The sequence below is a fragment of the Epinephelus moara genome, chromosome 2 (assembly GCF_006386435.1).
Source record: "Epinephelus moara isolate mb chromosome 2, YSFRI_EMoa_1.0, whole genome shotgun sequence".
Classification (NCBI taxonomy): Eukaryota; Metazoa; Chordata; class Actinopteri; order Perciformes; family Serranidae; genus Epinephelus; species Epinephelus moara.
Genome location: NC_065507.1, coordinates 1,305,659 through 1,331,350, shown reverse-complemented (window position 1 = coordinate 1,331,350; position 25,692 = coordinate 1,305,659). Strand labels below are relative to the sequence as shown.

Below are 25,692 nucleotides of genomic sequence, written 5' to 3'. Positions count from 1 at the left end.
TTTCTGTCTTTGAGAGATATTATTTTGTAATATAACTGAATTTTCTATCCATACATATACATTTTAAATATATTAAAATTATAAGGCATCTTTGAGTAAACTGCGAGTATCATTTAAGTAGGCTATGTCGTGGCCGGCCGAGTGTCCTCTTTTTTGGAAATCAAAATATGGTCACCCTAGTTTAATAAGCTGCAAAAGATCATTTGTCCCCACTGTCTAAACATCACGTCCTCACTGTGACCTCGTCACATGACCACGTTTGGACATTAACATACGGCGTGTCAACTTCAGCCTGTTACATGCATTGTCTGTTTTCAAACTACACTTCTGTTTTCACAGGAAATGTACAGTTTGCATACAGTCTCTTTCAAAATAAAAGCACTACGTTGGTGCAAAACCACCAACTAATGTTTTTTCCTCCAACAACACACACATGTGGTTACGTTTAGCCAACACACACGTGGTTACGTTTAGCCAACGCACACACGAGGTTACGTTTAGCCAACACACACACGAGGTTACGTTTCGCTGACACACATGTGGTTACGTTAAGCCGACACACACACGTGGTTATGTTTAGTCAACACACACACAAGGTTACGTTAAGCTGACACACACGTGGTTACGTTTAGCCAACACACACACGTGGTTACGTTTAGCCAACACACACACGTGGTTACGTTTAGTCAACACACACACACGTGGTTACGTTTAGTCAACACACACACTGACCAAGCGCCGGTTTTCAAAGACTTCAGAGTGACACTGGGTTGTTGCTAACGTAAGCGATAGTCATGTGTACGTACCTACAAACCCTTTCGTCCCAGAGGCGTCCATGGAAGAGACGTTTGACCGAGAATCAGTGAAGAAAATGTGGCGGCGGAACACAGCTGAGACGAGGCAGAGGAAAGAATCATTTCATAGCTGAGATACTTTGAACAGGTCAGATAGTGATATTCAGGCAGATGATGATGAAGAGTAGGAGGATTTGGACGCACACAGAATGTCCCCCATGTTGTTGTTGTTTATTTGCACATACAGTATTCACTTTGCACTAAATATGTTCACTTTAATCCATTGCTCACTTTTTATTCACTGCTCATTATTATTATTATTATTATTATTATTGTTATTATTATTTATCGCTGTGTCTTGTATTTTTATACTCTTTTTGCATGCCTAGTTTGTTTTACATTTTTAAATTTTGAAATCTTTAATCTGACTCTTTCCCCTTGACTGCTGTAACACTGGAATTTCTCAATTGTGGAATCAATAAAGGTGTATCTTATCTTATCTTATCTTATCTTATCTTATCTTATCTTATCTTATCTTCATACAGCTGTGGAGCAAATGATGTCAGACAGACAGGTAACTCCAGTGGAGAGAGACAGAGGAGGAAATGTGTCTTTTCATTTTGTCACGTTTTGCGAATTTTCACAACGACTAGAAGAATAAAACACATCAGAATCAGTGTGAGAGGTTTCTGTCTAACGTGTTTTTCAGATGACAGACTAAAGAAATGCATCAGGAGAAACTGACTCAGAGGTACAGGCCTTTATTCTGTGTCTGTGGTGTTTGGTCTCACTCCTCAGAGTCCTTGTAGTTGGTAATAATCTGACAGAGGAAGGCAGTGTAGTATCAGGTACACAGCCAAGGTACAAAAAATCTCCCAAAGTGAAAATATGAAATTGAATATATTTTATTTCAAACATTTAAAAACTAGAACAACTGCGCTGTGGTCATTTGTCTCCGCACACCAGTGAAGTTTCCATCCAAGTGTTTTATGCACAACATTATGATGTTACAGTGACGTTGACCTTGACTATTGACCAGCAAAATCTTATCAGTTCATCGCTGAGTCCAAGTGGACGTTAGTGCTTGAGATATCACATTCAAGAGAATGGGATGGATGCAGTGTCACAGTGACCTTTGACCTTTGTAACTTCACCACATGTGTGTCGGCTAAACGTAACCATGTGTGTGTGTTGGCTAAACGTAACCACGTGTGTGTGTGTTAGCTAAACGTAACCACGTGTGTGTGTCGGCTAAACGTAACCACTTGTGTGTGTTGGCTAAACGTAACCACGTGTGTGTGTTGGCTAAACGTAACCACGTGTGTGTGTTGGCTAAACGTAACCACGTGTGTGTGTTGGCTAAACGTAACCGTGTGTGTGTGTGTTGGCTAAACGTAACCACGTGTGTGTGTTGGCTAAATGTAACCATGTGCCTTTTTTGGCTAAGCGGAACCACGTGTGTGTGACTTACATACATTGATGATGTTATTGTGACATCCTGTAAAGTTCCGTGACCTCTTTGACGTCTTGTTGTGTCTGAAATGTGTGACAAATAAAGTCTGTTGTTGATTCCTGATGTCAGGCTGAAGAGCAGTCAGTGCCGTTGCCATGAGGGGGTTTATTTTGTCTGCAGCGGTGTTTGGGTGGGTGGAGCATGTCAACTAGCATCAACATGAATGTCAGAGCCCAAGTTTTCCAGACAGAACATTGCATTGTAAGATGATCAATGTTGTTCACTTCACCTGACAGTGGTTTGAATGTTTTGGCTGATCGGTGTGTGTCAATGAAGAGCAGGAACAGAGAGGTTTAGTTTCAGGGACGGACACCAGGGCGTAGAGTTTATCAGACTGATTGAGCAATAACTGAAGAATTCATTCACTAACTCTGACAAAACTTGACACAAATGTCTAACAGGATGAAATAATGAAGGTCAAAAGGTCAAAGGTCAGCTTGACTGTGACATCATCATGTTTTAACGTCATATCTCAGGAACAGAAGGGGAGACATTTGGTCATGGACTTTCCACGTCCACATATGGCGTCCAAGGTACCCTGGGTGTGTTGGTTATTGATGTTCTGGGATGCCGTGTCAACTTCAGCCTGTTACATGCACACATGTCACACATCATGCCTCTCAGATCAAGTGACAAAGATATAAACAGAAAGCAAACTGAAGAACGATACTCTGGTGTGGATCTTCCTTTAAGAGCAAAATAAACCTCGACTCATCTTGTACAAATTGCACCTTTAATTTTCTCCCTTTGCACACACACACACACACACACACACACACACACACACACACACACACACACGTTCACCTGAACACACTGATGTGTGTGTGTGTCGATACTGTTGAAGTGAGAGGAGGAATTCACTCACTGCGTTTTCATGTATGTAAAAGTGAAGTGAACTACCTACACATCACCACACAGCAGACGTTTACATATGATGCGTATTTTGGACATTTTCAGTCCGTACAGCAGCGGCGTGAAGAGAGGCTGGCATGTTAGGAAGTATAATGACAGTAAGATGTCTAACATGTGCGGCACACTGCTCATATCGAACCTGCTCTGATAAATCTGAAAACACACACCGAAGGAGAAGTTGAGCAGAGAGGCGAGGTGAGGTGTGCAGGTGCTGACAGGAGCAGAGAGGCGAGGTGAGGTGTGCAGGTGCTGACAGCTTTCTGTCTCGTCTGTTTAGAACCAGAGAAACAGACTCTGAGGATCTTCACGTATGTGTAGAGGATCAGCAGCAGAGGGATAATGATGGAGATGACAGTGTAAACAAGCCCGTAGATGTTATTAAGTGTGGTGTCAGAGCACGCCAGTTTAACGATGCCGTAGTTTCCACAGTAAACTCTATTAATGACGTTCCCACACAGCTGTAAAGGAGCGCTCAGTGATATCAGAACAGCTATCATCAGAAAAGGGAACAACCAGGTGACAGCGATCAACACGACGACCTTGTTAGCCGTCATACGTGTGTTATACTGCAGAGGATGACAGATAGCCAGATATCTGTCATAAGACATGACGGCCAAGTTTAAAAATTCCACACATCCATAAGAGTACACACAGAAAATCTGCAGGAAACAAGCTGAAGCAGAGACAGTGTGAATGTCAGAGAGGATCTGAAGCAGCAGCAATGGAAACAACCCTGTACTACCATACAGTTCATTTACAAACAGGCTGCACAGAAACATGTACATAGGTTCATGTAAGCTTCTGTTCACACAGATAACCACAATCAGCAGGAGGTTGGAGCAAAGAATCAACATGTAGAGACACATGACGATCATGAAATATAAATGTTTGAAGGCTCCAGTGTCAGAGTAGGCAGCCAGGGTGAAAAATGTGACATTAACCATGATCCTCATAAACAACCATTTACAGCATGTGCAAACTGTGAACTGATGGTTTTATAATGTTGAGTTAAACCTTTAAACACAGCACAGGTCCTCAGACTCACCATCCCTCACCTGTATGACACAACAGAGCAGGTGAGACAGCACACAGCTCGTCCCTCACCTGTATGATACGACTGTGTCTGCTCCTTTTAACCCTTTGATGTGAGGAGACGCCCACAGCAGTGCACAGACCTCATTACCAAACCACATGCTGCTCACAGCTGCTTTTTAATTACTGCTTGAAAAACAATTGTTTTGCTCAATAAAAGCAACTTTTTTTTTTTCTTGAACATCGTCATCTTCATGTGGATGTTGTTATCTAATAACACACGTCAGAGTTCAGTCACAGTAAGTCTGCAGGTTTATCCAATTCCTGCTGCCTGCACCCTGACCATCATCATCCTCACTGTGACCGTGCGCATGTCCACGTTTGGTCATGGACTTTCCACGTCCACATGTGACGTCCAAGGTACCCTGGGTGTGTTGGTTGTTGACGTTCTGGGACGGTTCACAATCTTACAGAAGTGAACACCGGCCTCCTGGGTGAAAGTCGGTGGTTGTTGGACCCTCCCACCTGCCCTACTCCGCCTTAACTTTCGCTGTTGTCCTGCCACGTTTCCCTGATTCTGCCAGGCACCGTTGAACAATGATGGTGACGGGCCGTGTATCATGCCGACGTGAAAGAATGGCTTTTGACCTTGGTGTCTGACACCAGAAGTCACTGACCAAGCGCCAGTATTCGATGACTTCAGAGTGAGACTGGTTTCAATTTTAGGCCATAATCAAGAGCACGATCACAGTCTGCACCCTGATCAAGGACAGCAGGACCTCATCTGTGCCCAGGGTCAAACACAAAGACACTGCTGAGTCTTGATCTTCACAGCAGCAGCAGCAGTCCAGCTGAGTGTGTTGGATGGTTGGTGTTAGAAAATGGAGGGACGATGCCATCCATAACATTTGTGCTCTGCTCTGTTTTCTGCTTGAAACACGTGAAGAATCTTGTTGAACCGTGTGCACTCACATGAAGGAAACATGTCAGTATGCACATGTGTGATCACTGAGAGCTCTAACAGGACACTGATCTGACATCAGAGCTCTACCAAACAGATGTAGTTAACCTGTTAACTTAGGTTCGGGAGCAGAACCACGCCTCAACCACACCTCTAATCACCTGCCAAGCCTACTTATGCTGGGTCAACCCATCCTACCCTGTTTGTCTCAAGATTTCTTGAGCTCAGACAGACCGTGCGTCTCGCCTGTAAAGATTGTCCAAACTTTACCTACCATGGATCCAGTACTGCAGATCTACACGACCGATTCAGACGGCGATCCGTTCGACAATCTGTTCAACACCGGTCCACCAGACTCGCAGCCAAACATGCCGGCGTAGACGCTCCGCCAACAAGATCTCTCCGACTCCGACTCAGACCGTGGGGGTCTGCAGATCTCAGGCCTCCTCTCCTCGTTCAGCGAGGACCAGACACAGCGGGCACGGGCATAGGAGCCAGCTCCAACACGGTGCACCCACTCTTCCGGCTTCCTCATCCGTGCCACCAACTGCCGATGTCGTCAGGCATGACGTCACAGGGCTGTCGCTGCCTCAGCCACAGCCTGCATCATCAGCCCCCTCTGGTGGGGGCCAGGTTGTATGTCCCCCTGTGCCTGCTCCCTCTGTTCCTGAATTCTCTCAGATGATTTCAGCTTTCTTTTCATCCCTGTCTTCGCAGGCTTCACAAAATCCCTGTGCACATACATCCTTTCATCCCATCATCCCTTCCTCTACCCTTCCTTCAGCCGTTGCCAGCAACAAGGCTTCTGCTCCTCTTTTTTCTGCAATAGCCAACGCAGCAGCAGGAGAGCCTCAGTCAGCAACTCAAGGGGTCCCACCACAGGCTAACCAACTTGGTGATCTCCAGCCTCTTCCTTCACTTCCAACTGGTCTATCCTTTCACGTCCATCTTCCTCACACAACACCCCAGTCTTTAACTGCCTGTCACCTGCCGCACCCCCACCTTCCATCATTCCTAGGCCCGCTAACATACGTCCTTCGGTCAATGTCCCCATGCCAAAGGGGGTCGACAGATGGGGAAGGCCGATCCTCTACCAGGACGGCAGGATGGTGTGCAACAATTTCAACCACCTGGGCTGCACTCTTTCCAACTGCCGCCTCCTGCATGTCTGCTCCTTCTGCAGCAGTGCGCATGCCAGGAGCACCTGTCCCCACAATCCAACCACAGCTGCAGACCAACTTGTACAGCACCTCAGCACCCCCGTTCAGGTAAATGTCCTTGCCACCGCTCTACAAAACCATCCTGATAGACAGCTTGTTCATTTTCTTATAGATGGCTTCACACATGGTTTTCATCCCAGTATGGCAGTTCTCCCTGACATTTCCCATGTCTGTCACAACCTCCAGTCTGCTCTTGCAGAACCTCACACTGTCGACACCCTGTTGGCTAAAGAGGTCGAAGAAGGATTCACAATAGGCCCATTCAATATTCCTTCTTTTCCACTGTTCCGCATCAGCCCAATAGGTGTTGCCACTTGCAAATACTCTGTAAAAAAGAGGCTAATTATGGACCTGTCTTCCCCACATGGCTCACACATTCCAAGCATCAACAGTGTCATTCCCAGTCTGGATTTCTCCATGCAATACGCAACCATCGACCATGCCATCACCCTCATTCGGCTAGCAGGACGTGGAGCTTGGCTTTCTAAAGCAGACATCACCGGCGCATTCAAAGTTTTGCCCATTCATCCTGACTTCTGGCGTTTTTTTGGCGTTTGCTGGAGGGGGGCATATTATTTTTCTGTGCGCCTTACCTTTGGCTGCAAAAGCAGTCCTAAGATCTTCGATTCTCTTTCAGAAGCCCTATGCTGGATCCTTACTAACAACCACAGGCTCCCTGACATTCTCCATCTTCTCGACGATTTTCTCATCGTCACTCCACCATCCTCACCCCCTCGCCACGGGCTCAATACACTCACTAACGCTTTCTCTGAACTCTGCGTCCCTCTTTCCGAGGAGAAAACATCAGGACCTGGCACTTCCATTGAGTTCCTAGGTATCACCCTGGACTTAATTTCCTTCCAAGCATCTCTGCCCTTGGAGAAAATACAGCGCATCTCTCTGCTTCTGTCAAACTACCTCCTAGCAGACAGATGCACCAGCTGTTAGCCCTCCTTGGCCATCTCAATTATGCCATCTGCATAATCCCTCAAGATAAATCTTTCTTGTCCATCCTTTTGTCTAAGACTGCTGCCATTCCCTCTCTCCACAATAGGGTCATTCTGGACGATGCCTGCAAAATGGAAATGCATATGTGGCTACATTTCCTATCTTCTTGGAATGGCATTTCCTTCTTCTACGACATCTTCATCACCCAGTCTGAGGACATTCAACTTTTCACAGACGCGGCTCCCTCCACAGGCTTTGGCGGCTGCTATGGAGGGAGATGGTTCGCCTCCGCTTGGCCCCCAGAGTTTGAATCCCTCGACTCAGAGTCCCGCTCTCCTTCCTCTGCGCTTCACGAGCTGTATCCCATCATAATAGCTGCCATTCTTTGGGGGCACGAATGGTCTAGGAAGTCCATACTTATCCACTCCGATAACACCGCAGTTGTAGAGATCCTGAACAAAGGTCGATCTTGTTCTTTAGTCATCATGCAGTTCCTGCATGATGATGCGAGTCTGCTTCAAGGCATATCACTCCACCTACCAGCTGCCTTTTCCCTCTGCAATTTCATCACCCGTGCTCATTCCATCCAAAAAATACGGTCCTCCACCATCCAGACCTACTTAGCAGGAATCAACTTCTTCATCAAACTAGTCACTGGCTTCCATTGTCCTTCAACCTCCCATTCTCACATTACTATGTTAATAAAAGGCCTGCGCAAACAGGAACCTGCTCTCCCAGCTAGGCGCTTGCCACTCACTTCTCAGCCTCTGCATTCGCTCCCTTCGTTCAGGCTACATATCTCCTATGGTTGACCTAACCATAGAATCCATGTTTCTGCTGGCTTTTTTCGGATTCCTGAGGTGCTCTGAATTTGCCACGACTTCATCCGTCTATAATCCTTCTCATCACCCCAGTCTATCTGACATAACCATCCACACTGCTGACTCACTCATATTCACGCTCTGAAGGAGCAAAACAGATCAGTTGGGAGTTTCTTTCCCTATCTACTTATTCCGCCTCGAATCCTACCTCAGCCCATACGAGTCACTGACCAAATACATCAGCTCCAGGTATGCTGCGAAGGCATCACGTCAACACCCACTCTTTCTCACTGAAACAGGAAAAATGGCCAACTGATTCTGGTTCCAGAAACACTTACACCAAGTCCATTTTAGGCGTATCTCCAGAACTCTATTCTAGCCACTCCTTGCGCATCGGCGCAGCATCCACAGCAGCCAGACTAGGCATCTCAGACCAAACCATTCAGGTCCTAGGCCGCTGGTCATCCCAAGCATATTGCTCCTACATCCACAACAATCTTAACGATCTCCGTCAAGCTCATGTTCAAATCAGTTCAATTTAAATCTGACTCTTTTGGAGGCCAGTGATCAGCTCAGGTGTATATATACGCCTGAGACGGAAGCCCCACACTGAGTCTCCCTCCACCCGGCCTTCAATACATCCTCCCAGACCAGCCTAACAGATGACATTTGCCCTCTACCTCACCCACATCCATCCATCTATTCTCAACATTCAGTAACTCCTGTATTCCATTAAACCTTTAAACGACATATTGTTGTGGCGTGGTTCTTGCTAGTGAACCAGTGTTTAGAGAATGTGTGTGTGTGTGTGTGTGTGTGTGAGGTGATGAGGTCAGACTGCTGTGGTGGGCGTCCCCCTGACTTTACAAGGTTAAAAGAAGTAGACTGAGTGTGTCAGCTCAGGTGGGAGGGAGTCACAGTGTGACTGTGGCAGGTAAACACATCAGTGTTGATCCATCTAATGTCACAGCCTGTGTTACCCTGACTTTAGATCAGGTAAGCTGTGTGTGTGTGTCATGTGTTTTCCTTCACTAACATGAAGTTCAACTTGTTAAAGGTTCACAGAGCTGTGAGGAAATGTCCTTCAATGACTGCAGTGTGTTCATCCACTGACGTGTGTTACTGAGAGTCTGATGAGCTGACAGGAGGATCATGATCAACTCCACACACTTCTCATATTTCACACTTGCTGCCTACTCTGACACCGGGCTCTTCAAATACTTATACTTCATCATTGTGATGATTTTATACATGTTGATTATCTGTGCCAACCTCCTGCTGATTGTGGTTATCTGTGTGAACAGAAGCTTACATGAACCTATGTACATGTTTCTGTGCAGCCTGTTTGTAAATGAACTGTATGGTAGTACAGGGTTGTTTCCATTGCTGCTGCTTCAGATCCTCTCTGACATTCACACTGTCTCTGCTTCAGCTTGTTTCCTGCAGATTTTCTGTTTGTACTCTTACGGAGGAATCGAGTTTTTTAACTTAGCTGTCATGTCTTATGACAGATATCTTGCTATCTGTTATCCTCTACAGTATAACACACGCATGACGTCCAATAAGATTGCTGTGCTCACTGCTCTGATGTGGATTTACCCTCTGCTTATCAATGCTTTGATCGTGGCTGGTCTGACGTTCCCTTTACAGCTGTGTGGGAACATCATTAACAAAGTGTACTGTGACAACTATTATGTCATTAAACTGGCGTGCTCTGACACAAGACTCAATAACATCTTTGGACTCACTCACATGTTCACAGTCATCTTGGGTCTTATACTTTTAATTATCTACACGTACATCAGGATCCTTAAAGTCTGTTTGTTTGGTTCTAAACAGACGAGACAGAAAGCTCTCAGCACCTGCACACCTCACCTCGCCTCTCTGCTCAACTTCTCCATCGGCTGCTTCTTTGAAATCGTGCAGAGCAGGTTTAATATGAACAATTTACCAAATATATTGCGTATTTTTTTATCACTATACTGGCTCACATGTCAGCCGCTCATCAACCCTTTACTGTACGGACTGAAAATGACCAAAATACGTGTTTTATTTAGAAATATGCTCTTTAGGGGAAAAACAGTAACTGACAATAATATCAGATAAAATTATTATCAACTGTCAAGATTCATTTTCTTTGGATTTTCTTCTGTTCATCAAATTATTGTAGTGTTTTTATTGTTTTAATATTAAGAACCTTTAAACTGCATTTAAGAAGCGTCGTATCATTGTTATTAATCTGAAGCAGGCACATTTCCTGTCACCAGATGTCCTCAGACTTTCCCTCCTCTCCACTCACCTGTCCTCTCCACTCACCTGTCCTCTCCACTCACCTCCTCCTCCTCCTGCAGATAGCAGATATGTATCATGTCACATTTAATCAGCTCCAAAGTTGCCGTGCGCCTCATGTCTTTGTTTTCAAGGCACCAAACCCTGAACCTGACCCCGACTCAGAGCCCATACCTCTACCTGTCTACCTGCACTGTCCCTGTCCACTTCCTGCTGTCCCCTGGACCTCATTCTTCTGTGTGGACACTTTGGACTTGTCTCCATGCCCATGAATTTCTGTGTCTTTGATTTCGGTGAATAAATCATTGAAGTGTCTCCGTCTGCCTCGACTGTTCTTCCTGCTGTCGTCTGTTCAGCAGTCGGACACCAGCAGAAGACTGTCCACCTCCTGAGCTCATCTTTACACTTTATATTTCATTTTTATATCCTGTTTATAACTCTGTATACATGTGTTTATTAGACTTGTTGTTATGCATATTCATTTGAATATGCATATGATCCCTGGACTTTAACAGGCACCACTTTATGTCTTAGATGCTCCTCATGTCTCGACATGGCTGATTTTCTTTTATATACACATTTCAGTGCATTGTCAGTTTTTTAATAAATAACTTCCAACTTTGAAAGTTTTGAGTGGTCCCGAGGCTGCGACCTGAACTGAATGCAGTCACAAACCAGCTGAGAACATAAGATAAACAAACACATTTATCTGAGACAGTCAGACTATAACATGCAGCTGAAAGATTTGTTGTATGAACCATTTGTAAATTCTGAGCATGAACTTCCAGCTTAAAATGTAATTTGTTAAAGAACAGACTCCCCTCAGTGTGTGTCAATGCACAGTGTGAAGCGCCAACTGTGAGAGCTCAGATTGTTTGATATATCCTATAGTTACACCTCAGTTATAACAAGACACACTATATCTGCAAAAAAAATGCAAAATGATGTGAAATACGCTTTAGTCCGGCGCTTCCTTATCTCAGTGAGCTCTACAGCATTTTGAAGCGCTGTCCTTTAATGTTTTGTGTTGTAAATGTTTACCCTTTATCTTTTTCTGTCTCTCTCTCTCTCTCTCTCTCTCACACACACACACACACACACACACACACACACACACACACACATGCTGCTGCAGCACAACGCTCTAGGCTGGCTCAGCTGATCAGTGCTCAAAGCGCCACAAAACAGGTTAAAAAAATCCTCAAACTGTGAACTTTTTTTTTTTCCAGCTAAATGCAGTTTAGACTTCCACATGTGCACCACTGTTCTGTAACATTCACTGTTGGGATATGAAAGGAAAAATAGGGAGAGAAGAGGGTCTTTCTCTGCCGACATTATTGTGGTGGCACATTTCAGAGTTTTCAGGATTGGCAAGATCTCGGCCATGATGTGCCCGTACTCATCTTGTAGCTCTGGGGTCCTGGCGTCTGGTAATTTAGTGATCGCCCAATCAGACAAAACAGCTGTCACAGCCCATCTCTGCTCCACCAACCTCTCCAACATGTCGTAAACAGAGTTCCACCGTGTTGTTGTTGCCTGGAGCAGAGTGTGCTGTGGCAGTTGCATCTGGGCCTGTTTTGTTTTAAGTCCCATGGTGGCGGTGTGGCAGTGGTGAAAGTGCTTTACCTGCTTCGCTGCAGCAACCATTACGCTACTGATGTATGCGCTGAAGCCATCATTGATAGCGAGCTGCTGCGTGTGTGCGAAGTATGGCACAGAGTGCCAGGGGACACGCGCTGGGGAGCTGGCTGCCACAATGTTCCTGGCATTGTCATGAACGCAGGCCACCACACGGCCGTTGAGTAGGTTAGGCTATTACTGCAACACACGTGCAGTGTGTCTGTATGCAAATTAGCCGACATACATAACCGGTCAAAAACATTCTCTGCGGCTAACCGATTAACAGTTAACCGATAACATCCCTAGCTCTGGCACTTTGTCATTTTTTGGAGTGAGGCCTCTCGGCCTGCAGCGGGGCATCAAGGCCAAAAGTTGAAAATGTGGTTTTGATTTCACTTAAATTGACTAATCATTTCAAAAACATTAATAAAAACAGTGTAACACTGTTAGAGAAGTAAAAACAACAATCTTTATCAGAAGAATAATCTATTTCAGAATGTTATTAAGACTTTTAAAATAAGTTTCAACATGTTGTGGACGCAGACTGATGAGGTACACGAGTACGGTGACTTGTTTTTATATCACGTGTGTTTCTGTGAGTAGATCAGGAGCCAGAGCCTTCAGCTATCAGGCTCCTCTCCTGTGGAATCATCTTCCTGTTACGGTCCGGGAGGCAGACACCGTCTCCACATTTAAGACTAGACTTAAGACTTTCCTCTTTGATAAAGCTTATAGTTAGGGCTGGCTCAGGCTTGCCCTGTACCAGCCCCTAGTTAGGCTGACTTAGGCCTAGTCTGCCGGAGGACCCCCCTATAATACACCGGGCACCTTCTCTCCTTCTCTCTCTCTCCATGTGCAAACGTTCATGTCCCATAACTGCATATCACTAACTTGGTCTCTTCCCTGGAACTTTTGTGCTTCCTTGTCTCGCAGGTTCTCTTGGATCACGGTTGCGCCTGGATTTTGGGTCGTGGCAGATGCCTACTGCTATTCTAATTATTAGTCATACTTCTAATGTTATTACACACAACATCAACAAATTCTCACTTTGAAGCCGTCGAATACTGGCTCTTGGCTAGTGACTTCCAGTGTCAGATACTGACGGGAGCAGGTGGAGCTCCCTTTCACGTCGGCATGATACGCAGCCAGTCACCATTATTGTTTACTGGTCCCCAGTGGCGTCAGGGGAAAACGTGATGAGACAACAACAAAAGTTACAGTGACTGAAGTCCGAGTAGGACGAGTGGTGGATGTGGTGTTTGTAAAGCCAAACCCTGTTCTTTTTTCCCAAATGTGCCCACGTGCGTTTGCTGTGTGGTGCTGTACCAGTGTAGTGCTTTTATTTTGAAAGAGACTGTATGCAAACTGTACATTTCCTGTGAAAACAGAAGTGTATTTTGAAAACAGACAATGCATGTAACAACAACCAACACACCCAGGGTACCTTGGACGTCAATTATTGGTTATCGGTATCAGTTGAAAAAAATCGATATTGGTGCGTCCTTATTTTGTTGGTTAAATAATTACAGATAAAGACATCTCTGTACGCTTCTTGTGATGTGGCACAGCAGTGCCCCCTAGACGTATTTTGAAAGGTGCTCTTTTATTCTGAAAGTCCTTGCTTTTCTATTGGTTGTTAAAGTCACATGGGTAGGGTCACCGGCCATCTTGTTTGTTATTGTGCATGGAAATGTGCTCCAGAGCATTAACAAAGAGCATGGATACCAAGAGGTGAAGTTCAATAGAACGCCCCATAGCAACAGACTCGCCCATGGTTTCGTCCTACCGCCGCCATTTTGGACTGTCAGCAGACCACAGCAGACCCGCTTGCATACAAAACCACACAGACACACTGAAGTATATCGCTATTAATTATGCTTACAATGCTACTCACCTCGTGATAGCTTGGTCACAGCTGCTTTTTCACATTTTTGTAAAGCAAAAAAAAAACAAAACGAGGAAAAGCGGCCGAGATGGCATCTCTACATATTACATCCACTTATGAGAAGATTCACTTACTTACTCCTTCAAAATCACCCCATAAGACAATCTACCAAAAAATTTAAAAAAAAACAAAAACAATATTTTAATTAGAAACACATTAATGGCGACGTCACATAGTCAGGAATAAAGATTTATTTACAGTTTGTACAGTAAGGGGACAGTAATAATAATTATAATTATAATAATAATAATAATATATAAGCTATTTTAATATGATATATTTNTATATATATATGGCCTCTTGGACCATTTTTATCAGAACTGATGACTGTTGTCCCATGAAAAGATATAATGAAATATTTGCAAAAATGGGAGGGGTGTACTCACTTCAGATTCAGTGAGATACTGTACATATATATATATATATATAACATGTTATCTTTCCTCCAAAACGGGCATATTAAATTGATATTAAAACACTTTAAACTTGCACCTCAGGAGTTCTTACCTGTCGGGATCGTTCGGGAAACGGTGGAAGGCCAAGTGCGGGGTGTTCCACTGATAGTTGTTGCAGTTAATTGCACTACACTGTTTTCTTTTACTTTTTTTTCTCCTCTCTTCTTGACATCTTGCATGTTGTCTGGGCGCAACAGTCCAAGCTCAACAGTCCAAAATGGCAGCAGCGCCCCTAGTGGCTGTTGGCAGAAATTCAACGGCGCTTCGCCTCTTGGTATCCATGCTCTTTGGCATTAATCTGTTTCATCCACTGCCGTCGAGCCCTGGAGGAGCTTTGTTTGTGAGTTATATCTTATATTTATACAGTTCATAGTTTGTGGATGTTGTGATTGTTTACTTTTAACTTTTAGAAGCTAATGCTAACAGTCCTACTTTTGTTGTATGTAGCATAGCCACTTACCTAGCTCTATGTTTTAAGCTAACAGTATAATTTAACACCCTTCATGTATAAAGACATTTTCCTGTATTTATTTTTGAGTTTCACATGAAAGAGTTTCTGGCTTGTAAAGCAACTGACAAAGACAAACAGTGAACAGCCTCAACTTACTTCAACATCTGAGTCGTCATTCACCTTTTCAACACCAGAACAAGTGTTTAGCTATGTGTTACTGCGTGCAGAGTCGCGCACACGCAGTGGACAGAATACGGCTTGTGACATTTGTGCCAAATTTTTTAAAGATATTTTTTGGGGCTTTTTAGCCTTTAATGGATAGGACAGACAAGCGTGAAGGGGGAAGAGAGAGAGAGGGAGTGACATGCAGCAAAGGGCCACAGGCTGGAGTCGAACCCCGGCCGCTGCGGCAACAGCCTTGTACATGGGGCGCCTGCTCTACCACTAAGCCACCAGCGCCCCAACATTTGTGCCAAATTTGAATACATTCCCTGACAGTGTTCTTGAGATATCACATTCACAAAAATGAGATAGATGCAAGGTCACAGTGACCTTTGACCTTTGTTCATCATTGAGTCACGGCCATCGACAGTGTGGAGGCATAGAGGGGCTGCTGGTGACCTGAGGTCTCATTTATAAACACTGCGTATGCACAAAACGCAGCCTGAAAAAGGCGTGCGCCACTTTCCACTGAAAAGTTTTGTCATTTAAAAACAGACTTGATGGGAGAAACTGGAAATTGGCGACACAGATGGAGAGATACACGCCTGACTGTAGAAACTGTCAAATGTTTTTGGACGCACGCCATCCTTGGACTTTTGTCCATATTTACATTTTAAGTATCGATCCTACGCACTGTTTTAAAAATGAGCCCCCTGTGGTTCAGATGTTTACTCCACAACAGCTCCAGTGTCCTCAGTTTGATTCTGAGCCGACACATAAATTCATGTTGTTATTGTGACATTCTGTGAAGTTACACGATGTCTTTAAACGTCTCATTGTGTCTGATATGACAAATAAAGTTTGTTGTTGGTTCCTGATGTCAGGCAGTCAGTGGGTCCTCTGAGAGTGACGTCAGCGTGCTGCTGTGAGCACCGACTGACTGGAAGAGGTTAAAGAAGAAGCTCTGACTGCTGCAGGCGACTGTGAGGACTCACACCAGGTCTCAGACTGTGTCCTGTCAGCTTGTTTCTCTGTGTGACTGAGAGTTCTGGTCACTTGTTTCTATCATGAAGGATGAATCTGTTAACAGATGTGTTCATGTGTGACTGAGGTGTAAACTTTATTCATGTATGATTCAGTGTCACATGATAATTCAGATTATTAATCCACTGCTTGATGTTTTGTCAGCTGAATGACGGATGATGACTAACTCCACACAGGTTTCATATTTTGCACTTGTTGCCTACTCTGACACCGGGCTATTTAAATATTTATATTTCATGATCGTCATGTGTCTCTACATGTTGATTATCTGTGCCAACCTCCTGCTGATTGTGGTTATCTGTGTGAACAGAAGCTTACATGAACCTATGTACATGTTTCTGTGCAGCCTGTTTGTAAATGAACTGTATGGTAGTACAGGGTTGTTTCCATTGCTGCTGCTTCAGATCCTCTCTGACATTCACACTGTCTCTGCTTCAGCTTGTTTCCTGCAGATTTATTGGGTTCATTTCTACGGCAGTGTCGAGTTTTTTACCTTAGGAGTCATGTCTTATGACAGGTACCTGGCTATCTGTCATCCTCTGCAATATCAGACACGTATGACGACTGCCAGAGTCGCAGTCCTCACTGCGTTCATGTGGTTGTACAGTGTCCTCGCAACTGTTGTCATGATGTCTCTGAGCGTCCCTCTGCAGCTGTGTGGGAACACTATTCAGAAAGTTTACTGTGACAACTACTCCATCGTTAAGCTGGCGTGCTTCGACACCACGGTCAATAACATCTATGGGATGGTTTACATGTTCACTGTGATAGTAACTCTTATAATTCTGATCCTCTACACGTACATCAGGATCCTTTACGTCTGTTTCTCTGGCTCTAAACAGACGAGACAGAAAGCCGTCAGCACCTGCACACCTCACCTCGCCTCTCTGCTCAACTTCTCCTTCGGGGCTTTCTTTGAAATAATGCAGGGCAGGTTTAATATGAGCAGTGTGCCCATCATGCTGCGCATCTTTTTGTCTTTATACTGGCTCACGTGTCAGCCGCTCTTTAACCCCGTACTGTACGGACTGAACATGTCCAAGATACGTGTCATATGTAAAAGTCTGGCTTTTGGTAAAAGAATATAAAACTACTGCAAGAAACAGGAACAAACATAAAAGTGATGCCGCTGATGTTAACACTGTGTGTCATGTGTGTATAAACTGTGTGTATAAACTGTGTCCCTACTGATGTGAAATTAAACAAGTTGGCCTTCGTCTCATTTCAAATATCTGAGTTCAGTTTTTATTCATTAACAGAGGATTAAACAATCAGTCTGCAGCAGGCGGCCGGAGTTAAACCTGCAGCAGAGACACAGCCTGTGTGTGTGTGTGTGTGTGTGTGTGTGTGTGTGTGTGTGTGTGTGTGTGTGTGGCGCCTGCTTAACAATATTTATAAGGTAACATCATTAATAAATAAACTATCCATAAGTAAACATCAACAGATGCATTATTAACAATAATATTTTCACATGATTAAAAACATTATTAAGAAGTTATTAAAACTGAACATTATTAAAAAGTAAACTATTAATATGTGAACATTAACACAGCAATAAAAACACTGAGCATCAGCTGAGACCAGAGACATCACAGTGTGAAATACAATTAATAATAACATTGATTAAACATAGAGTTTGAAAGGAGGACACTGAGCTGTGGGGCTCTAACACAAACCGACCGCTGTCCTTTTGTAACCAGGTGAGCTGTGGGGACAGAGAGGAGGGTCGTACCTGAGGAGCGCAGGCAGCAGCTGGGCTCACAGGGTGGAAGTAAATGTATGATGTGTGTAGGAGCGAGGTCATGGAGGGCTTTAAAAGTTATTAGTTAAAGTTCAAAATCACTTCTAACCCTAACAGGTAGCCAGTGTAGCGTTGCAGGGTGGGAGTGAGGTGGTCGTGTCTCTTGGAGTCAGTTAAAAGTCTGGCAGATGAGTTTTGAACGAGCTGGAGACAGGAAATGGCCCCTGGGCTGAGCCCTGAACACAGGAAGCTACAGTGATCGTGACGAGATGAAAACATGGACGACTTCTTCAAGATTCTCAAGTGTTCCCGAGGCTGGTTTTAAAGTCAGAGGTCAGGTTTAGGGACCAAAAAATGATTTGTTGTTTGTCTTTGAAAAAGTAAGATTAAAAACAGCAGTGACCCACCTGAACACGTGACTGCACCTGAACACGTGACTGCACCTGAACATGTGACTGCACCTGAGTCTCCTGTGGTCACTATGCCACTTAAATCCCATCAAGTGGGTTAGTGACTGATCATTTTCACTGACCCTCAACCAGCAAATGTCTCAGAGTCACACACGATTTAGTTCAGTGACAGATGGATCAGGACTTTACCCCCACTCCACCTACACACCCATCCATTGTTTTAGGTTCAAAGGGCCTCAGTTACTGGTTTGAACCAGGACCACTCTTGCTGCGAGGCAACAATGCTGCCCACTGCACCACCGCTTCCAGAGCTCTGCTGTCATGGCTCTGCAGGAGGCCAGTGAAGCTTTGAGCACACCAACCTGTGCGCCATCCACACCAACAGGGTCACCATGGTGCCCAAAGACATCCAGCTGGCCCGATGCGTGTGGGCGTACTTTTCACCGTCTCATCGGTTCAGCTGTAAAGAATTAAAGAATGTGGAGAAATGGGTTTTATGATTTTTGACTTTTCTGCATTGAGACATAATTTTAAAGAGAGAATTACGCAGCAAAGAATTAGAGGTGAGGGAAAAAATGATAAGGCAGAGTATGCCGATATTTTGTGTGGCGATGTGTCGACACACGGACGCCAAGGATCAAACTTTTATTATAAACGTCATTAATGTTGTAAACACGCCATTTAATCCAACTTTGGTACGAGTATAATAAAATCGGTTCTTTTCGGTCCACTAGATGGTGCTCATGTTTTTTTCCTGGTGAGGTCAGCAGAGGTCTCAGTGAGCGCCATGTGGCAGGAAGTTCATCAAAACTAAGATGGAGGCACAGGAGAGAGAAATCAGACCATCAAACGTCTGGATTTATTTTGGATGTTTTACCACAGAAGGAAAGGAGGACTTGGATATGACACGTGAGAATAAAATACTCTGGGAATACTGTGAACATGACGGCTGACCTCACAGGCCACCATCCAGAGATAGCGTTAGCCGCTAACAGCAGAGCTAACGCTAAAAATCACCCAACACAGGACACACTGAGCTCGACACAACTACTTAACTATACACAGTCCATCACCTACTTCCTGTTCAAAGATCTGCGTCCATACAGCGCTGTTGGAAACCAAGGCTTTTGTTACATGCTAAAAACACGTCAACCCAGGTATGTGACTCCGCCCACTCACAGCCGTACCCAAGCTCTACAGAGAAGTGAAGCATAAAGCTGAGGAACCTTTGAGTACAGCAGGAAGAGTGGAGTTAACCTGTGACGCCTGGACTTCAAGCTCAGTGGATTCATATGTGACTATAACAGGACATTATCTGACAGAGGACAGGAGACGCTGTCTCACGTCCTCCAAACTAGAGCTGGACATTATCTGACAGAGGACAGGAGACGCTTACTCACGTCCTCCAAACTAGAGCTGGACATTATCTGACAGAGGACAGGAGACGCTGTCTCACGTCCTCCAAACTAGAGCGGGACATTAGTTTTCAGGACAGCAGAGCCCAGAGGAAAAAGCCACAGATGAGAGCTTCATAAAAGCAGACGGCTGAGATCATCATCTCATTAGGAGGAGGAGGAGGAGGAGGGGGAGGAGGAGGAGGAGGAGCATTAGATGTCTAACACGATGAAGACTGGACGATTCACTGAGTTACTGTGTGTGTTTTCCTCTGCTGAGCTGTGAGAGTAAAGAAAAGGCAGAGGAGAGTTTTCCTGCTTTGCTCTGTGACTCTGTGTGTGTGTGTGTGTGTGTGTGTGTGTGTGTGTGTGTCAGGATGAACAGCTCTATGTCTGCAGCTCCCATCATCTTCACCATCTACAGCTCTTTTGGTCTTTATAACGTTGCACTTGTCATTTGCATCTGTGTGCTGTACGTCTCAGGCCTGTGCATCAACCTCGTGCTCATCCTGGTTGTTTGCGTGGAGTCTCGCCTCCACAGGCCGATGTACGTGCTGTTGGTCAACCTGGCTGTGAGCGGCGTGATGGGCAGTTCATCTGTGTGTCCCGCCATTATTAAACACCTGGTAGCTAACAGGCCCGAGACGTCTCTGGCAGGATGTCTGACTCAGGTGTTTTTCATCAACATGTACAGCGGGTGTATCTTCTCCATCTTGGCGCTGATGGCGTACGATCGTTACGTCTCCATCTGTAAACCTCTGCTGTACCACTCCATCATGACGCCGGCCAGAGTCAGACTGATGCTGCTGCTGGTTTATGTCGTCCTCAGCTTCCTCTCAGCTGTCCAGGTTTACCTGACGTCCACGCTCCGACTGTGCACACACACGGTTGATAAACTTGCATGTGACAGCAACGTGATCGCAAACCTCTCCTGTAAGAAGACACACGTGGTCAGCGTGTACGGTCTGTGCTGCGTCGTCTGTCTGATGCTTCTGCCCTGTGTCCTGGTCCTGCTGTCGTATGTTCATATTTTCATGGTGGTCTGTAAAACGTCCAGAGTCTCTCAGATGAAGGCGCTGCAGACGTGCACGCCTCACCTCGTCACCTTCCTTAACTTCTCCATGGCAACTTTTTTTGGCGTCCTCTACAACCGTCTGAATAACCAGGTCCCGAAAGCTGTGACTGTTTTCACGTATATTAATTTTTTTGTCGTCCCTCCTCTGCTGCATCCCATAATTTATGGTATTAAAATGCAGGAGATTCAGCAGAGCATAAACAGAGTGATGAAGTGGAGAGTTGTTCAGCTGTGAGTCTGTGGCTGTCGCACACACACACACACACACACACACACACACACACACACACACACAGGCTCTACAGAAACACTGTCGCTCACACAGAAACATGACAAAAGAAAAAGTTCTGTTGTGATTTTCAACATCAGTCTTGTCAGACGGTCGAACACAAACTGAAACACATCATCATTATTATTATTATTAGTTCTTGCATCAGTGTGACTGAGCTGCTTCAATAACAGGTCGCTTCATTGGACTCTGAGGTCAGATGATGAATGTTTGAGTGCTGGAAACAGACTGCAGCTGAGAACTGTGTCACATCACTAATAGTGATGAATGATAGTTTGTGCAATCATCTGTCAGTGAAGTGTCAAAGTCTAAATCACGCGCAGCGCTGTTTCTCATTGTTCACATGCAATCTGCATTTCTCCACCATCTTAGTTCATCTGCAGAAACTCCTGTACGTCTCTAACTTGTGTTGTTTCACTGCTGTTTGTGTTTTGCTCATTAAACACTTTATATCTTGTATATTGTTAATATTCTGCATGATATTTGAAACTGGGCCCAGAGTGTGACTCTGACGTGGAGGGAACACACTGGTTGTAACTGTGATCTGAAGCCTTCTCTGGCACTGACTTCCTTCAGGATAAATAAAGTTTTATTGAATTGAACTGAACGAATCTCAAACATGTTAATTAAATATGAAGTTAAAATGTTTGAATGTTTAATCTCAAACACAAAGACGTTCGGTTTATTGAGATCAAATACTGACACACAGAGGGAGAACATATATGTTGTAGATTAGTTGTTGATCCTCGTTTGTCAAAAAACAACTTCAGTAAAGTTTTAGTCTCACTCCGTTCATCTTGTGTCACTCAGCTGATCCACAAACGCACGTTAATCTGAGACGTCACGAGACGATTAAAAGGAAAAAGGATCTCTGTTTCTATTCAACAAAACTATATTTAGTCTAAAAATTAACTTCATCTGATTTTTTCTTTTTATGTTGTGAAATCTTTTCAGCATCATCATCCTCACTGTGACCTCGTCACATGTCCACGTTTGGTCATGGACTTTCCACGTCCACATATGACGTCCAAGGTACCCTGGGTGTGTTGGTTGTTGACGTTCTGGGACGCCGTGTCAACTTCAGCCTGTTACATGCATTGTCTGTTTTCAAAACACACTTCTGTTTTCACAGGAAATGTACAGTTTGTCTCTTTCAAAATAAAAGCACTACATTGGTACAACAGCGTGAATTGACTTTTTTTTCCTTCAACAACACACACACGTGGTTACATTAAACCATGTAACCACGTGTGTGTGTTCATCAGTTGAACCGACAGTGAATGAACAGTGAGTTAAACCACAATGATGTCAGACGACTTCCTGTCGCTGCCTCCAGGTCAGTGGGCCGAGGTCAAACCGGACTACACAGGAGCATCAACACTGCTCTGTGTTCAGCAGTAACCATGGTTACAGCAGTGTCCTCCCATGATTTCCCATGATGCACAGTGTGCTAATTGGCCTGTTATGGAGCTGCTTAGAGCCTCCAGAGTGTCCAAGTGTCCACAGATGCCTCTGGGGTCTGGTGTTGTTTCTCCTCCCGGGCTCATTACCGTCAGATGAAACACTAAACATGATGAAATCACACACCAGAGTCCCCTCTGCCCACTCTCTGTCCACCATACATCACACAAACAAGGACAATGAATCCATCTATGACCTTCACTGACCTTGAACAGGTCGACGTCATGTGTTAGCGCTGTGGTTCAGGTCCTTGTTTCCTGTAAACTGTTGATTTCTGAGCTTCTTGAGTTCAGACACATCCATACAGTTTGACCCAGAGGACACCAGTGTTGATTTTAACACCTGTTCTGAATTGAGTCTGAGTTTTGAGACGAAACTGCTGCTTCATAGTTTCAGTTGACGAAAATTCACAACAGTCTAAAGAGACATAAGAAGAGGTTTTATAACGTTCGTATGTTCGTAATATTTCGGATTATTTTGTGCACTTAAAGCTGCCCTGTGGAGTTTATACATATAAACCAATGTCCGTTACATTACAGCCACTGCCAAACGAGTTATTAGGATGATCATTGAATGCATCTCCACCACACAACAGTCTCTGGTTTGCTTAGAAGCACTATTGCCTCTCAGGAGCGACATTCCCGCGCCGTTGCACAGGAAATGACGCATTTGACGTAGAGTTCAAAGAGCGCATGCGCAGTTGGAAATGTCGGAGACGACGAGGCTAGCAGAGGAGCTACTGATAGATGTCTGAAAACCCAAAGAAACGGCCCAGTAAAGCTTCCGAAGCCTCTGGAGCTGGTCCCGCTGGTCCTTCCCAACCTCCGCGATGTTCAGAAGAAGGAAAAAAGGCAAAACGAGAGAGTGACAAACGCAGAAATCAAACCAGAGTAAAGCCCGTTTCACACAGAGCGCGCAAAGCGCAGACCTCCGCCGACGAGCCTATTCATTGGGGGGGGGGCGGTGCGGGAGCGTCACTCGTATTGCTGAAGTCATTGAACGGCGCACGCTGACTGTTATTGTTGCAGTACTCGGAAAAACACGGCAGATGGCGCAAATGGGCAAAACTCCACAGGGCAGCTTTAATCAATCAGTATTCCCATCATCACTGTCCGACTGGTCATCAGTCACTTCAATGTGCCGCCGTCCGTCACTGCAGCTTCTGACAGCTGTCAATCAGCCGTTCATCCGTCTGCGGCTCACTCGATGTGACGTCTGCTCTGCAGAGGATTGTGGGGCAGAACAGACAGACAAACATGCTGCCTCACAGACTGAACAATCGGATCAGTGGTCCAGTGAGTCGGACTCAAAAACAGGCCCGACCTGGAGAAACTGCAGTCGTAATGTTTGATGGTTTTCATTGGTCCTGACACCTCCTGCGTCTGAAGTTAAAAGCGCCTTTGTGGATTTAGTGGAACATTATTTTGTTTGTCAGGTCAAAAGCAAAGTTTCAACATTTTGCAGTCACATGGTGAAGTGACGTTGTGTTGGAGGGTGTGTGAGCACATGTCCAACACGTGGGGTCAAGCTTTTCAATAAAACCCTTTCTAAGAGGATGATGAATCATACCTGTGTTTAAAGCACTACTACCTATCGTCCACTCAGTTTGTGCCACACTACTCCTGTGGGTGTTTCTGCATCTTGTTCTCTACATGTTTCATTTCTGTAACGTCATCATGTGTTGTGAGTGTGAGAGTGATGTAGTGCAGGGAGCTGAAGGGTTAATATGGAGCGTTTATTCTGTTCAACTGTTCTATCAGCATCTTTGCTCTGACTCTCATCTTGTGTGTCTCGTGATGATGGACCAGAGACAGACTTCCTGTACGGCTCAGACAGGAAACACAGTGGGAACTTGTTATGGTCTCAACAATCGGAGATGACACACAGATGACATTAAGACGTCACGTTCAGAAGCAGAGATATGAACTGTGATGTAATGGCTCCACATTTGGAGCTGTTAATTTGCTCTGATCCACTGAGCCTGTAATGGTAAACTTGAATATGTGATTTGGACGTAGATCACAAAACACCTTGAATTATTACTGCTGCAGTTTTCAAACCACAGACTGACTGGACTGCAGATGCAGTGTAACATCCTGCTCTTTTTGGCGTACTGCGTTTGACATAGTACATTTTTTTCTGGTATATTGAATAGTGTGGTTGTGTGGGTACGATGAACACAGTGTGTGACTGATACAATCACTTTAGTGCTCCTGTAGTTCCTGCTCTTTGCCTCTGGGGGGCAGTACAGCTCTCTGCAGCACAGGCCACCTCCAAACTTCATGTAAACTCCTGCCTCTGTGTATTTCTACTTTTTCAGTGATGACATCATGACAAACAACATCATCACTCATTATTATTAATATTGTTGTTGTTGTTGTTGTTGTTGTTGTTGTTGTGTGAATGACAGACTGTAAACACAGTGACTGTCATTTAAAAACAGAAACTTAACTGCTGATCCAAAATAAAGATGAATAAAATAATTGATCATTTTATTTCACAGAGGAGCTGTCTGGGGTTTCAGAAGACAAATTTAACAATTTAATTCCTTAGAAAACATTTTACGAAACAGTCCAATCTTGCTCCAGAATTTTTCAACTGAGGATTTTCTATGAAGTTATTGCGACTAAAAAACAACTTCATATGTTTGACACTGAACAATCATCAGTGTGTAGATTGTGTAATCAGGAAGAGGACGACCAGCTGCGTCATGTTGCAGGTCTGGACTGATCTCCACGCTGGCTGCGGCCTCTCAACATTTCTTTTAAACTTACACCTTTAAACATTTTAATCGGAGGTCCTGGATGAAAACTGTCCCCAGATAACAGATATCATTATTCTGTTAGGTAAAATATTTTTATTCAAAGCTCAACCTAGACAAAAGAAATACAGTGCAAAGTTATTTTCTTATGGAAAACATTATTGTCACAAACCATTGGAACAAAATAGAATCACACTGACCTGGGGTCCGTTTCACAAAGCAGGTTTAGTGAAAACTCTGAGTCTGTTAACCCTGAAATGAGGAAACTCTGGGTTTTCCATTTCAGAAAGAGAGGTAACTGAAGCTCGGTGTCAGTTACTATGGCAACTGACTCTGTGAACCTAACCTGGTCGGGAGCAGGGGCCTGTATCAGGAAGCAGGATTAATGTCT

At 44.5% G+C, this 25,692-nt stretch overlaps 5 protein-coding genes across 5 annotated transcripts in view; 3 read left to right on the top strand and 2 right to left on the bottom strand.

Annotated features, from left to right (window-relative positions):
- The window catches only part of abcg1 (ATP-binding cassette, sub-family G (WHITE), member 1), a 281,654-nt gene that overhangs the window by 102,004 nt on the left and 153,958 nt on the right, over window positions 1-25,692 (bottom strand). The gene's annotated exons all lie outside the window — the stretch shown is intronic.
- LOC126403370 (olfactory receptor 11A1-like) lies at window positions 3,211-4,166 on the bottom strand. Its single transcript, XM_050065986.1, has 2 exons — window positions 3,479-4,166; window positions 3,211-3,440 (listed from the first exon to the last, which is right to left on the bottom strand). The coding sequence occupies exons 1-2, from the start codon at window positions 4,164-4,166 to the stop codon at window positions 3,211-3,213; spliced, it is 918 nt and encodes a 305-aa protein (XP_049921943.1).
- Window positions 9,106-10,661, top strand: LOC126403302 (olfactory receptor 49-like). Its single transcript, XM_050065889.1, has 2 exons — window positions 9,106-9,138; window positions 9,262-10,661. The coding sequence occupies exon 2, from the start codon at window positions 9,357-9,359 to the stop codon at window positions 10,308-10,310; it is 954 nt and encodes a 317-aa protein (XP_049921846.1). The 5' UTR covers window positions 9,106-9,138; window positions 9,262-9,356; the 3' UTR covers window positions 10,311-10,661.
- LOC126403327 (olfactory receptor 10A6-like) lies at window positions 16,109-17,348 on the top strand. Its single transcript, XM_050065923.1, has one exon. It carries the CDS (start codon window positions 16,326-16,328, stop codon window positions 17,256-17,258), a length of 933 nt encoding a protein of 310 aa, XP_049921880.1. The 5' UTR covers window positions 16,109-16,325; the 3' UTR covers window positions 17,259-17,348.
- LOC126403335 (olfactory receptor 52E2-like) lies at window positions 20,093-21,025 on the top strand. Its single transcript, XM_050065937.1, has one exon. It carries the CDS (start codon window positions 20,093-20,095, stop codon window positions 21,023-21,025), a length of 933 nt encoding a protein of 310 aa, XP_049921894.1.